Source organism: Syngnathus scovelli, chromosome 4 (assembly GCF_024217435.2).
Source record: "Syngnathus scovelli strain Florida chromosome 4, RoL_Ssco_1.2, whole genome shotgun sequence".
In the NCBI taxonomy this organism is placed as follows: Eukaryota; Metazoa; Chordata; class Actinopteri; order Syngnathiformes; family Syngnathidae; genus Syngnathus; species Syngnathus scovelli.
Window position 1 is genome coordinate 8,442,437 of NC_090850.1, and position 15,151 is coordinate 8,457,587.

Sequence of the window (15,151 nt, forward strand, 5' to 3'; positions counted from 1 at the left end):
GAGGTACAGGAGCCTGCGCTCCCGCACCACCAGACTCGCCAACAGCTTCTTTCTCCAGGCTGTTAGGGCCCTGAACTCGCTACCCCCTTCTGCGTAGCGTGCGGCACTGTTGCGCTATTTTCGGGAATGTCTGCTGTACGCGCACTTGCTCCTTTTTTTTCTGCTCCTCTTATTTATTTATTTATTGTTGTGTTATTTATTCATTATTTATTCAGCACGCTTTTGTTGTACTTGTTTACTTGTTTGTCTGTTGTGAGCCATGTCTTGTCACCGTGAGATAGGGGGGAACGAAATTTCGGTTTCTTTGTGTGTCTTTGGCATGTGGAGAAATTGACAATAAAGCTGACTTTGACTCTGACTTTGAATAGTGTACAGGAACATCTGTGCAGAGTATGGACTGGAAGTCCCAAGATCCAAGTGGGAAACATCTCCAAAGGTGGTAGAGAATGACCAAGCCAAGATCCTCTGGGACTTCCAGATCCAGACAGACAGAATGGTAATGGCAAACCAACCGGACATTGTGGTGGTGGACAAAGAGCAGAGGAAAGCCGTTGTGGTTGACATAGCCATCCCAAATGATGGTAACATTAGGAAAAAGGAACATGAGAAACTTGAGAAATATCAAGGGCTCAGAGAACAGCTGGAGAAGACCTGGAGAGTTAAGACTTCAGTGGTACCTGTGGTCATTGGAGCACTAGTGGCAGTAACCCCCAAACTGGAGGAGTGGCTGAAACAGATCCCAGGAAAAACATGACATCTCAGTCCAGAAAAGTGCAGTACTAGGAACAGCAAAGATACTGCGTAGAACCCTCAAGCTCCCAGGCCTCTGGTAGAGGACCCGAGCTTGAAGGGAAAAGAGACCACCCACGGGGGGTCAGGAAAAGTTTTTTTATTTTTATATATATATATATATATATATATATATATATATATATATATATATATATATATATATACACATACATATATATCCATCCATCCATTTTCTGAACCGCTTAGTCCCCACGGGGGTGCTGGAGCCTATCCCAGCCGGCATCGGGCAGTAGGCGGGGGACACCCTGAACCGGTTGCCAGCCAATCGCAGGGCACACAGAGACAAACAACCATTCGCACTCGCACTCACACCTAGGGACAATTTGGAGTGATCAATCGGCCTACCAAGCATGTTTTTGGGATGTGGGAGGAAACCGGAGTGCCCGGAGAAAACCCACGCGGGCTCGGGGAGAACATGCAAACTCCGCACAGGGAGGGCCGGAGGTGGAATCGAACCCGCACCCTCCTAACTGTGAGGCGGACGTGCTACCCAGTGTGCCACCGAGCCGCCACATACATATATACATATACATATATATGAACATATAGTATATATTTAAACACACAAGTGCAATTTGTGTGCTCTATTTTGACAAGATAAAAGAAACTGCAGCACTATTCCACATGTTCAACCCCAGTTTTATAATGCAGTCCACCAAATAAATTTCAAAACCTCTTTTTGTAAAAAGAAAAAAGTGAACAAAGCAACATTATTTTTCCCCTCCTTTCTCCAGATATGGATGTTGATTATGTGCTCACTAGCCCCACATAAAAAGGGGTTTACTACCTTCTAGGGAGCTCGAACACCTAATGGGCAGCACAGTTGCCATTGGCTCTCACGTAACAAAACCTGGATCTTTTGTTATTGGCCCTGGAGCTTTTGGTTAGTCTGTTCAAGCACCTTTATTTTCCAAAATCCTCACTTCATGTAGTTATTTTGACATTATTAAATATTCAATTGTGACGTGTGTATTTGTCTTTTTCAGTGGATATACAAATGTTGAATAGCCTATGTATGCTACTCCTCTGATCTTATTTGATCCAACAGCAAGAATGAGACAAGTGGAGCTTTTCTCCAGCACACAGATGCACATTAGGTCACCCAAGCATTTCCAGCCAATTTTGTTTTGCACTCAAACATAAGTTTTTTTGCTTGCTTGCTAGCCTCCTGATATCCCAGAGGAACTTGACTCAAATTCATTCCACTAAACCGTTGCCACAGCAACACCCCCACAGCAACACAATCTAACAGTTTGAACCTGACAGAGAACCAAACTGCTGCCTCAGCTAATTCTACATACCCTACTGCCTTCCCAACCAATGTGTCAAATCTGTCACTTTTTGTTTTGCCAAAACTGATAAAACAAAATGCTGGTTGAACAATAGTCCGCTGTTGTTTTTGTCAGTGTGTGTTATATTAATGCAGCATAGTAAATGACTGGTTAGCACGTCTGCCTCACAGTACAGCGGTTGCAGGTTCGATTCCACCCACGGGCCTCTCTGTGAGGTGTTTGCATGTTCTCCCTGTGCCTGCGTGGGTTTTCCCAGGGTACAGGGTTTCCTCCCACATTGCAAAAACATGCTTGGTAGGCCGATTGAGCTTTCATGGTTGTATGGATGGACGGATGTTATATGCATTAATCTCTTGCGTCTATGTATTGAACATGAGGTGCCTGCTGATCTCTCTGCACTTGTTCAGTTCCGGCTGCCGGGGGATTTACACCTCTCAAGGGTACAGCTACAAACTGTAAGTGATAAGCCGAAAACAACAATCAGGCTGCACGGATTGCGTACCCTGTGACAACAAAAAGAATAAGAAAAAGCTGCAACTTTAATAGACAAAAATCCAAGAATGACGGCGCCAAAGAACGATCTTGCGAAGGATTAGGCAATGGCTGAAGAGGTCTCACCTCGAACCAACGCTGAGTCACTGAGACATCAAAGCAATGTGGATGAGAAGGACAACTGATCCATGGAACAGCACATGGTGGAGTTTTTATCAAAAAGCATAACACTGGATATCGGAAATGTGGACTCATGCCCCCTGCTTACCAGGGGAGGAGTCACAGCACCGATGGTTGGGCCAGCGACAACAGTGTCGTACTACTGAGATTGACAAGGAGAAAGTAAAAATTGTTTTATTTTATCAGAATGAATCACAGCAAACAAAATGCATTCATTGCTTGGTAAGCTCATGAACTGTAGAAAGAAGGGACGATACAAGGGACTTGGACATCCAACTGCAAAATCATAAAACCAAACTGCTCATTGTCAGAGAATACCAGACCGGTCCAGATCAGCGTGCTGGAGGAGTTGGACAAATTCACAAATTGAGGAGTTGGACAAATTCACAAATTGAGGTGTCAAGCCCGATGAAAAAAATCCATGAGGCTAGCTCATGCTACAATCAAATTGTCACTAAGTAAATTGCAAGAACTGATGGATTTGGCTGCACGTTAAGACAACATAAACTTGGAAATAACTCGCCATCCAAGATTAACGAAGATATTGATCCGGACTGCCATTACTACTGTAATGAAATGCACGAGTGTGGACACTACTTGAAAATCAATTCAACAACCCCATCAATTTGGAAGGAAAGCTGTCCATAATTCATCATTAGTGAAACAATACCAGTGTCAACAAGACATCTTAACATGATGAAACGCACTGTGAGTTTTTATGACTTATGACTAACATTCCAAGCAGGGCCATTGCCCTAGCTAAAAAGACTTCATTGCAATATCTGACATTTGGATTATAAAGACTCTTATAAACTCAAGAATCCTGATCGTGATCCGTGAAGAATCCTGATCATTCGGACACTAGGACAAAAAAAAAAAAAAAAATGAACCACACAACTTAACTATACAGTACACATTAGGATGTCACTCTTGGTTTTGTGGTAGAAAAACTAACATAAAAGTGTAATTATGGAGTTTGGTGATGTAAATTCTTGGATGAAATTAGGGCGGGACTAGATAAGCACATTTGCTTCATCTCGTTGCCCATTTCAGCAAGCCATGTGATAACTGCAAAAAAATGAAAGGTGAGAATTTACTAGCCGAAATAAAAAATAAAAAAAATTCTGCTGCCAACCCAAATGAATGCGTTGTGGCTAGACATGTGCAATTTGCGGCAAAATGCTTAAAACTAAAATGCCTAAAACGACACCAGTGGCAGTCAACACACTTGATTGTGCAAGAACATCCAACAATCAACACTATACCATACAAATAAACTTGCCTTGTTTCAAGAACTTTTCCAATTATATCTGCAATAAAGAAAAAAAAAAAAAAAGAAAGCTGATTGGTCATGACATCTTCACAGTGTTCAATTTCAGCCCCACTAATTGTTTTCACCAATCTAACACTTTTACGTAGTGTAGTTTGATCACATTCACCTGGATGGGACATGCTTCTCTCCAACTGCTTTAAAGATTCGGCCGGCAACATGCGGAGCTCATTCTCCAGTCGGCGTTGGCCTTCTAGAGTCAGGTACCAAAAGCAGGACTTCCTTTTACCATCCCTGCACATCTGGTTGCAGGTTTTTCGGAAGCTGCTGTTGAAGCACAGGTTGTGGCGAATTGTGTTTTTCCAGCCATCAGGAGCGGTCTGAAAAAAAGGAAATTGTTCTCTGGGGATTGGGGAAGAACAGAAAGGGGTTTGAGTTGAGTGAAGTCCAAAGTACAATATATTTAAAAATCCCTGAGATTAAAGTCTGACGTTGGCATACATTTTAAATAGATTATCTGTTAACAAAATGTAAAGGAATTCAAACATTTGTAAAAACATTAAGTTGAACCCTTTGCAGTCAGCCTTCTTCCCAATGCTGCACCAGTTCCCCATAATTATGTGGCGGCATAATTTGGATCACTTGCTATTCATGCAAGTCCTTTTCTTTTCTCAACTTTCTGCCCAAAACTAGAACAAGTGATTTGTGCATTTTTGTTGACAGGCTGTTTGCATTGTCTTTCATTTGGGGATTTTGACACCATTGATACAGGAAAGCAATCGATGATCACGAGATAGTTGTGCCACCCCAAGGGCGAGTCAGGAGATAGCAACAAGAATTGTTGAAGAAAAATAAATTATTCTTCAATGAGAGCATGTGTTTCACTCCCGTAACACTGTAAACTGAAGATGACAACTAAGGCAAAGAAATGCCTGCAAATTATATTCCGCTTCTAAAAACGTGTTACATTTGCAATCCGTCTCAACTGTGGTTGAAAATCATGACATGAAACCCTTCAATTTCTACCTTCTTTGCCACATACGATAGTCATTTTCTGACCTGGTGAAGTTGTAAATCTGTTGAACTTTGAGGCTCCCATTGTGGCTGCTTTTAAGTGCCAGCGCAATGAGGATGTAATAATTCACTGGTGGCCGAGGCCAACATCCTGGCTTCAAGGATTTATTGTCCTGCAAACAAACAGATGCTAATTTAAGGTGGGATTTTCTTTAATTAAGGAACATGCCATTTTACACAGATAGGCAAAGTCATGTGTTAGGACCCCATGTTCTCCCCTTGCGTTTGCGTTGTGCTGTCTGACATGAGGAGACTGCATCCTTGGTGTCACATATAAAAAAAATAATTTGCATTAATCTCATTCTATCTGTGTTTCTGATCATTTGTTACACTGTCCTGCAACTGAATAGTTTGGAATGTTTATATAGCATTTAGTACTGACTAAATGGCCCACACGTGCACACACAAACGCACACATACACACGCATTCTTCCAACCTGAGGAGATGACGTTTGCTGTTCTCCGACTAGCGAACACGTCAGTGGAATTTGGGGTTCCTCGGAACGGTCTTGGTGATTCAGTCGACCTGCAGCAGGTTCTCCGTAGACGATCGGACAGGCAATGTTAGGATTGACTAGGAGCCACGGGTTTGGCTTCACAAAGGTGTCTAACAAAAGAAAATTGGCAGGGTGTGTCATGTCTAAAAAGTTGTTTGTTGTTCTGTACATATTAGCTGAAAACACTACAATTATTTGGCAAACATTTGGCAAGGGCTAGAACAAACCATTGACTTTAGTGTATAGAGCCAAAACTTCTCTTTTTATATAATCTTTGTTTCTAATCATTTGCACTTAAGTGTCACTGGATTAATTAATTTTATTTGATTAACTTGAGACTGACATCTACTTCATGGTTACTCAATCCCAGGGGCTACCAGTTTGGTATGCACTTCTGAAACAAATTGAATAAAATCAATTTTATTTACATCACTATTGAATATTTTCATTAATTTAACTGTTTTTAATGGTTTTGCACAAAAATAGAATTATATTTGCAGCCATTCCATAAATTTGTCGGTGTTTACCTTTTCAAATGATCACATTTAAAACAAACCTAGAAAATCACAATGTCCCCTCACTGGTGAATCATTTTCAGAATAGGCCCACAGGCTACGGATTCCGTGCTTGGGGTGTTAAATGCCTGCAGGCAAAACTTTGGTGACCCCTGGTGTATTGTTGCTTTAAAACAATCCCGTTATTTGTTGCTTTAAGGCAGGGGTCACCAACATGACAGCACCCAAGGACCAGATACGTAGCCCCCAGGGCCGTTTTTAAAAAAAATAGATCAGTGATTTTTCTTTTTATGAGCAATGTTTTTAAGTGATCATTCGAAAACGATTGTAAAAACAATGTTGCATATTGGTATTTATCTTCCTAATTATTGTGACCAATAGTGAACATAAGTGTCTTTATATTATGTCATGAATTATTCATAATATCAGCTGTCACATTTTTTTTTTGAAATTTCACCAAAAAGTATTTTTCAGATTGATTAGCCAATCGATTATTCCAATTACTTTGATTACTCTTAGCCCTACTTCTTGTTTCGAGGCAGACATTTCTTTGTCAATGAACCGATGTTTTCCCCCAGCCCAGATGACATCACCACTATATCATTAAACAATTTGAGCAAATGTGTTACTGATAGTTTTTCACATATTAGCAGGCACGAAATAACTCTCAGATTCAAATAGTTTGATGATCCCTGCTTCAAGGTGTCAATACAAAAGGGGTAGAACACTTCACTAAGTTTTGCTGATTGAAGAAAGAGTAAAAACTTCACTCACCAGATGTTTCGTCATACCAAATGAAGTCATCTTTTCTTTGGGAGGGCAAAGTCCTCTGCATCATATATTGATCACCAAGGTTATCATCTTGAGGTAAAAAAAAACAAAAGGGCACACAGCTGTCATATTCCACTTAGATATTTTTTTTTTCTTTCTTGAGCCAGTGTATGTTATAGAATTTATTTTAATGAGAATTAATAAACATTATTTTAATGAGAATTAATAAACATTAAATAGAGAGGGAAAAATCTTCATTTATCGTAAACATATTAAAATCTAATGACATGATCAAGCAAAATTAAATAAACTTTTATCCAGATCTGGTCCAAGCATTCAGTGGAATTTTAAGTTAACACTTAAAAAAAAAAAAAAAAGTTATCACTTTGTTGTTTGGTTGCTGTATCAAAAGTAGTTTTGTCCATATAAATATAAAATATATTGAGAAAAAGAGCAAAAGTATGTCAAGACCAGAGTAACACACACACACACTTAATTCTCTCCTTCATTTTGATGGTGAGTGAAGACAAGTGGCGACTCGAGAGTTGAAACCAAAGAAGACTTTAAATATTCACCATGGCAAAATTGATCAGTAGTTGTTGCCAGTTTGAGCTCCTGGTCCATGTCCCAGTCTGTCAGACCTACAGAGCAGTGCAGGTCAAGGAGTCGAGATTGGGTGTGAAGGTTAAAAGTCATGTCAGGACCTTGAAAAGAAGGATTCCCTTTGCTTTTGGCCTTCTTAAACAATCTTGGAGGCTAATGCATGGTGCTGCAGCTGCAGCTCATTGCTCTTAATTGAACCAAAAAAGATCTTCGCCTCCTTTTAGCACCATTGAATGATTTAAGAAGACTTATGGAAAACCAAAGAAAAAGAGTTGCAACTGATGCTTGTTTATTCACTGGATGAAAACAAACAATTTTTTAAACATAATGAGATATGAGTGATTGATAGAACTGTATGTATACATCCGTCTCCTTCACTCATAAGAGTTATGGGTGAGCTGGAGTGAATTATATGTGAAAGGTGGACCAGTCAAATCTTTCAAACAAGCATTTATTCTCATAGTTCTACTTGTGACAAATGTGTCTTAAAACAGTGGTCCCCAACCTTTTTTGTGCCACAGACCGGTTGCGTGTCAGAAATATTTTCGCGGACCGTCCATCCATCCATTTTCTGAACCGCTTAGTCCCCACGGGGGTCGCGGGCGTGCTGGAGCCTATCCCAGCCGTCATTGGGCAGTAGGCGGGGGACACCCTGAACTGGTTGCCAGCCAATCGCAGGGCACACAGAGACAGACAACCAATCGCACTCACACTCACACCTAGGGACAATTTGGAGTCTTCAATCGGCCTACCAAGCATGTTTTTGGAATGTGGGAGGAAACTGGAGTGCCCGGAGAAAACCCTCGCGGGCCCGGGGAGAACATGCTAACTCCACACAGGGAGGGCTGGAGGTGGAATCGAACCCGCACCCTCCTAACTGTGAGGCGGACGTGCTACCCAGTACGCCACCGAGCCGCCTATATTTTCGCGGACCGGTCTTTATATAAATAAATAATACAAGTATATAAATAATACATTTATAATAAATGTATAAATACTATAAACTAAAATGATACAACTGGCATAAAAACAAGTATAAACGACATAAAAATAAAACTCACCATTACGTTGAATTAGTGGGAGCACAGAGCTTGTTTCTCAGAAATGAGCCGGTCCCATCAAGGCGTAATCGGAGACAATGACATCCAAAGTGGTTAAGGTTTGTCTTAATGCAAGATGCTTAGTCTCCAAGTGCCGAAGCAGTTTTGAATTTGATTTTGTTTTGAATTTTTTAAATCCATATTTTAAGTAGGACTCCAGAAATGTTTTTTGCTAGCTTTGCGGGTTCGACTGGGGAAACATGTCACATGACCGGGACGAACGTCTTGACCTGAATTAATTGATCGTCGATAAAAAAAAAAAAAATATATATATATATATATATATTTTTTTTTTTTTTTTGTGCGGCTTGGCGGCCCGGTACCAAGTGACCCACGGACCGGTACCTGGGTTTGGGACCCCTGTCTTAAAGGAACCAAGGAGGTTTATGTGCTGACTTTCGGACCATTATTCTTATAGCCTATGTCAGAACCTAAATAAAACATTGAACAGAAATCTTCATTTTCATTCATTTTTTTTAAGCAACTAAAGTGAAACTGACTTTTTCTAACATAAATTAGAGCATTCCTTCAACAAATCAATTGCATGTGCATAGGATCTTTTTCATTTATTTTTCTTGTCACATTGACAACACACGTCACAGGAAACATCAACATCATATGCAGTAATGCAATTTTTACAGCATGAAAAAACACTTTTTCTTTTTTTTTAAATATCTACTCTTATAGTTATATCTTTTACTTACAACAATGAGCATCATTCGAAAACTCAAACTTATCACACAACAGATTGATGCAGAATGGAAATTCATGTTCTATTGCACATCTCATATCGAACAACACTCAAGTTAGCCAGCGACCATGTAGCAACTAACTCTCCACTCAGTATATATTTTTTTGTGGCAAGGGGGGGGGGGGGGGGGGGGCACACACACAATAAGCCATTCCTACAGGTCCTTGCCCAGAACAAAAACATTGACAACTAGGGCTAATGGAATGTTTTCGGTAATTGTGTTGGTTTCATTTCACTGATTGCAGTGAAACAAACATACAAACTCAAACATATGCTACAGGGTACCACGTTCAATTGTTAGTGAGCCTTGGGATGAAAACTATCCCAGAGGATGGATTGATTAGATTTGCTTTATAAATAAAGGACATCTTGACTATACACATTTATCAATTCAGACTCCTGTTGATTTTGTTTAGGGCAACATTTCTAAAATTTGGGGTTGTTACGAAAGATGCGTTCCACAACCTGGCATCATAAAGAATACATAAGATAAAGGGTTACGAATAACATATAGTACATTGCATTTAATTATAACTGGTGCTTCACCAATGAAATGAAGACTAGTAGTGGCATGAGATGCTTTAACACCAAGGTAGGAGTGGACATGACATGAGGCTGGATGAAAGCAAAGTGTGGGAGGGATCTTAAAAGATGGGAATGTAGTTGTCAATCTTGGCACGGTGCCGCTGGGCAATGCACTCGGCAATCCAGACAATGTTCCTGCACTCCTGCTCTTTCAGCTTGACGTAAGCGTAGAAAACACTAAAATGGAACTGGTTAAGGAAAGCCAGTTTATTCAGCTTCACCTGCAAACATAAGCATGACATCGTCAGTTGTGATTTCTGAAAGAGTACATAATTCACTTCAGCATTCATGTCTCAAAGTGAAGGTATTTATTGGGGCTTCCCAACATTTACAGAGCCCTGGCACATACCGGTAACTTAGTATTTGGGTGGGGAAAAAAAAAAGGGTCTCAAATATGTACACATTCCAGCTTTTATGTCATGGTAGTCACATCTAGATGGGTTAAATAACTCAGGACAAAATACATTTTGTTTGTGTTGCTAGTGTTCGTTGTACATTAAGTTTATTATGGTCGTCGCTGAGATTTTATATCTGTTTTTATGTTTGCAGAGTTCCTTCATTTCTGTCAATAAATGTTATGTTAATAAAAGGTATGCATCCCCAAAGAACCATCTCTTTCCTGACAATCTTCTTTGTGTATATTCTCTAACAAATGGTAATTAAACATGAAAACACCTGTGGTTTATAGTCCAGTGCGGCTCATATGAACCAAAACAGGATTTTCCCCGAATTTTAGCTGGAGTGGTTTATAATCAGGTGCGGCTTATAGTCCGGAAAATACAGTATTTGATCACACAAGGTTGAAAAATTGAGTGGTTTTAATAGGTCTGCCCAAGGCCGGTCCTTGAGAGTCCTTATTCTGACAGTTTTAGATGTTTTCCTCCACCAACAGACCTATTTCAGCTGATCAGAAAGTCTGATAATGATCCTGATCGTTTGAATCAGGTGTGTTGGAGGAGAGATACATCTAAAACATGCTTTTAAAAACTGGACGGGCAGTCCTATTTTAAATAATAGCATGTTTTTCTGCAAAAACTAATCAAACAGGAAGCAGTTTATCAAGAAGTGATTGCTCTTTTTTTTTTGTCACCTCATGCTCAAAGAAGCGATCCTCCAGTGTTTTGTCGCCTGGGTTGCTGCCAGCACCCTCAAACAGCAGCTTGTACTCCTGAAAAATACACAAACAAACATGCCTAAGTAAGCAATTGGATGACCACAAACAGATTTACAAAGTTGGTGTTTGCTGCTCAAACGCATTCCACAGAGAATAAATACCGTATTTTCCGGACTATAAGTCACAGGTTTTTTCAGAGTTTGGCTGGGGTTGGGACTTACTCTGGAACGACTTATGTGGGAAATTATTAACACATTGTTATGTCATTTCACATGTTATTTTCAGACTAAACCACAAGAGGGCGCTCCAGGCCTGTGGAATAATTGGAACTTCAACTGACGATGAGTCTGACGTAGAAGGGATAGTGTCGCATCTTCTATCTCCGGAGTTAGCGTAGTTGTTTAAAAGTGACTGGGGGTGAAGATTTCATTCGATTTGGTGATTTGGAGTGACACGGAGGGTTTGGTAAACTTGTTAGCATGTTATTTATGCTATCGTTATCTGAATAACTCTTAATATGTTATGTTAACATAACAGGCACCTTACCTTCTTAGTTAGTTGTTTATGGGTCATGTAACGTTAGCATATCGTACAATTATTCAGCTTGTTGCCTCTAATCTATTTTCATTTTAAATTGCCTTTCAAGATGAGAAGTCTGTTCTTGGTGTTGGACTTTAGCAAATAAATTTCCCCCCAAAATAACTAATACTCCAGTGTGACATATATGTCTTTTCCTTCTTTATTATTATTATGGCTGGTGTGACTTGTATTCCAGGGCGACTTATATCCCAGAAAATACGGTAGCTAAATTGTGCAGGCCTATTGTGAAGATAAGCAGAAAAAAATTAGGACTTACGGGGTAGTAATCAGCCACAGCCTTGACCTGTTCATAGTCATCCGCCCGGGCCAGTTGAGCAAGGCCTTCTGGGTAAAGCTTGCCACAGTGAGGAAAGAGCTTGGCACGATCCTCCTTGGAGAGCTCTGTGCCAAATGAGTTGATGGTGATGATGAAGGCTCTTCTGTCGGCCTCAAACTGCAGCGAAGACAGGAAAGTTAGAGCAGAGCTCGGCAAAGTGCATCCTAAAGTAAAACGCCTCTACGTACATCTTTAATCAAAGCTTTAGGATCAAGAGCAAATCCTGAAATATTCATACGACCTAAATTTTGGGCTATTCCTTAGGATAATCAGCGCTTAACCACCCTGTCAAGAGGATTTAAAACAACAACCTGCAAGTGCATCAACTAAATCTGTTACTTTCAATTTACAAGACAAGCCACTCACCTCCAAGATGGGACACATGGTATCAGCTGTAGTTCCTCCCAGGTTGGAACAGAACTTGTAAAATGCTTCGAGATAAGCCTGGGAAAAGCAATACACAGACAGCAAATAAAGTGACTGTCAGGGGTAAAACCTTGTGACTTGAACCATATTAAAAAAATTGCATCTTTACTAGTGACCACATAATAATCTCAAATACATATCACACGTTATCTGCAAGAAATTTGTATTGATTGTGCAAACCGTTCACTATACTTGGTTGTTTCTTCTGCTGTTGTTGAGTCCATCTAAAAGTTTAATGCAATAAATATCTGTTTGACCACCTTTAAATGTTTTACCTTGTAGAGTGTATTACGGATAATTTCAATGTTCATTTCATCCAAGTCCTGTTCAGATATACAATCCTGGAAAAATGCAGCTGAAAGCAAAGCAAGACAGAAAATTAATTGTTCCTTATGCATCCTCTGTTCTGCAATAGGCAATAAGATGATTTAGTGTCCACTTGACTAAGTCAGAGGGCAATTACCAAGGGGTGTGTCCACCAGAATGGCGTTGTACAGCTCAGCTGGAGTCTGAGCAATATTAACCGCCTCCATCTGCTCAAAGCTGCCCAGAGGGTGACACTTGGGCACCAGCTCAGAGATGGCGCGCTGATGAAGGGTTCCCGTAATGAGCAGGATGACATTATCTATCATGTAGCTGTACCTGCGGCCATCACCAGAGAGACAAGACATATCTGTAATGGTTTTCCACACTTAACACATCAGCAACACCTTGTATATTAATACCCGTTACAATCCGGCTAACTACTTCAATGATGGTCCAGCATTCAGTGTTCTTACACAGAATATGCAAGCTTGTACTGGACCTCACTCAAAATATTCCAACATAAGAGGGACTTCCTCACGTAATGAAATCCATGAAGCTGGCCAGTGGCTCATATGACTGGTTCCTCATGTGGCGAAACTCAACGACCATCTTCTCTTTCAATTTATCATCAATGACAGACACGGTGAGAGGTGACGCCTCATTAGCCAAGAAGCTGCCATAGTCTGTGCTCTGCAAATGAAGTTTCAGGTCTGCAAGGGAGAGGGGGACAGACTGAGCCAAGTGATGAACTTGTGCAGTTACTAAACAAAACTAAGACTAATAATTACAGCACCATAACAACACTGTTCACTCAACAAAGAACAACTAGGAAAAAGGACAACCACCACGCAACACCACATAGCACATAAACTAATAAGTAATTAAGTAGACAAGTTAGAAGGTAGAATTGCTTTAGCTATTTACTTAGTACTGCATGTTTATGCAGCTTTGTAAAACGAGTTTAAAAAAAAAAAAACGGTTAATTCAAAAGATGTTGCAGTGAAAGTGTGAGCTTAGGCAAAATGAAACCGAGGCAAGCACAAATTGGATTGGGTAGCACTGTAGTTCCTATTTTACGGATGACAAATACCAAACGAATAAAGCCCGAACAGATTGCTAGTCTTGATATTAAATAAAGACCGAAAATCATTTACGTCGACGAACCAGTAATGCAATTAAATCCGGTCAGTGTGTCCAGAATATTTATCTAGCTGTCATTCGTGTAATAAGCTTGCACGGCTAGCGAACAGTTCTCACATAAATCTCACCTTCGAGGGTCTCACATTGTACAAGGTTTAAGTAATCGGCCTGAGACAATATTCCAGCTTTAAATCCCCTGACCAGGCCCTCAAGGTAGCCATTATCAACGTTAAAATAAAGCTCAGAGAAAGGCATCTTGTCTGGTCGTTAGATCTCTCGGCCGCAGAAACGTCCGCCTGGTTGCTTAGCGTTAGCATTAGCTTCAGCTGACTAAATCATGTGACGGTCACCTGATCAGCCAATACGGCGCTTCCGCTCACCCTACTTGTTGTCTAGGGAAAGGTGCACTAGATGACGCCAATGCTTCATTTTAAATGTATTGTGAAAAGCAAAAAAAAAAAAAAAAAAAAAAAAAAAGCAATAAAGTGCTCCCAAGTTAAAAATTTGAGAATGCATTTTCTCAACAAATCGTTTGCAAATGATCAGATTGAACGAATTGTTCTTTTTATTATTATTTTTTTTTTCAAATGATTCCCAATTGTGTTAAATAAAACGCGGCAGGTGCAGGGTTTGATTCCGGCTCCAGCTTTCCTGTGTGCCGTTTGCATGTTTTCCCCGTGCCCGTGCCCCGATTCAGAAACTGAATGGATGGGACAGAGTAAGCACAATATTTTGAAAATGGAATGCTTTGAGATAACTTGAATTAGAAATCCACAAAGTACCAAATAAAACAAAACATAAGAAACTGCCTTTTACTTGGGAATTTGGGAGAAAAGAAGGTGGTTGGAATAACATGAAAAGTTTCAAGTTGGAACATCCATCCATCCATCCATTTTCTGAACCGCTTAGTCCCCACGGGGGTCACGGGCGTGCTGGAGCCTATCCCAGCCGGCATCAGGCAGTAGGCGGGGGACACCCTGAACCGGTTGCCAGCCAATCGCAGGGCACACAGAGACAAACAACCATTCGCACTGGCACTCACACCTAGGGACAATTTGGAGTGATCAATCGGCCTACCAAGCATGTTTTTGGGATGTGGGAGGAAACCGGAGTGCCCGGAGAAAACCCACGCGGGCTCGGGGAGAACATGCAAACTCCGCACAGGGAGGGCCGGAGGTGGAATCGAACCCGCACCCTCCTAACTGTGAGGTGGACGTGCTACCCAGTGCGCCAGCGAGCCGCATTCAAGTTGGAACAGTTTGGATCAATTAAATTTTGGAAAGGTGTCAAAAATTAAGACGACTTG

General features: G+C 40.6%; 2 protein-coding genes across 3 annotated transcripts; both read right to left on the reverse strand.

Annotated features, from left to right (window-relative positions):
* Positions 1-3,148: 3,148 nt before the first annotated feature.
* Positions 3,149-7,665, reverse strand: foxr1 (forkhead box R1). Of its 2 annotated transcripts, none has more exons than XM_049718638.2 (6): positions 7,480-7,665; positions 6,908-6,994; positions 5,559-5,659; positions 5,107-5,234; positions 4,217-4,449; positions 3,149-4,087 (listed from the first exon to the last, which is right to left on the reverse strand). In XM_049718638.2, the coding sequence occupies exons 1-6, from the start codon at positions 7,598-7,600 to the stop codon at positions 3,810-3,812; spliced, it is 948 nt and encodes a 315-aa protein (XP_049574595.1). In that variant the 5' UTR covers positions 7,601-7,665; the 3' UTR covers positions 3,149-3,809. The 2 variants fall into 2 exon arrangements, with proteins under 2 accessions (XP_049574595.1, XP_068506595.1); XM_068650494.1 differs by having other exon boundaries at positions 5,559-5,728; positions 7,480-7,661.
* A 1,493-nt stretch (positions 7,666-9,158) lies between these two features.
* LOC125967482 (V-type proton ATPase subunit d 1) lies at positions 9,159-14,181 on the reverse strand. The gene is made up of 8 exons (XM_049718630.2): positions 13,974-14,181; positions 13,244-13,415; positions 12,863-13,041; positions 12,675-12,754; positions 12,340-12,417; positions 11,914-12,090; positions 11,034-11,111; positions 9,159-10,164 (listed from the first exon to the last, which is right to left on the reverse strand). The coding sequence occupies exons 1-8, from the start codon at positions 14,098-14,100 to the stop codon at positions 10,003-10,005; spliced, it is 1,053 nt and encodes a 350-aa protein (XP_049574587.1). The 5' UTR covers positions 14,101-14,181; the 3' UTR covers positions 9,159-10,002.
* Between the last annotated feature and the right edge of the window lie 970 nt (positions 14,182-15,151).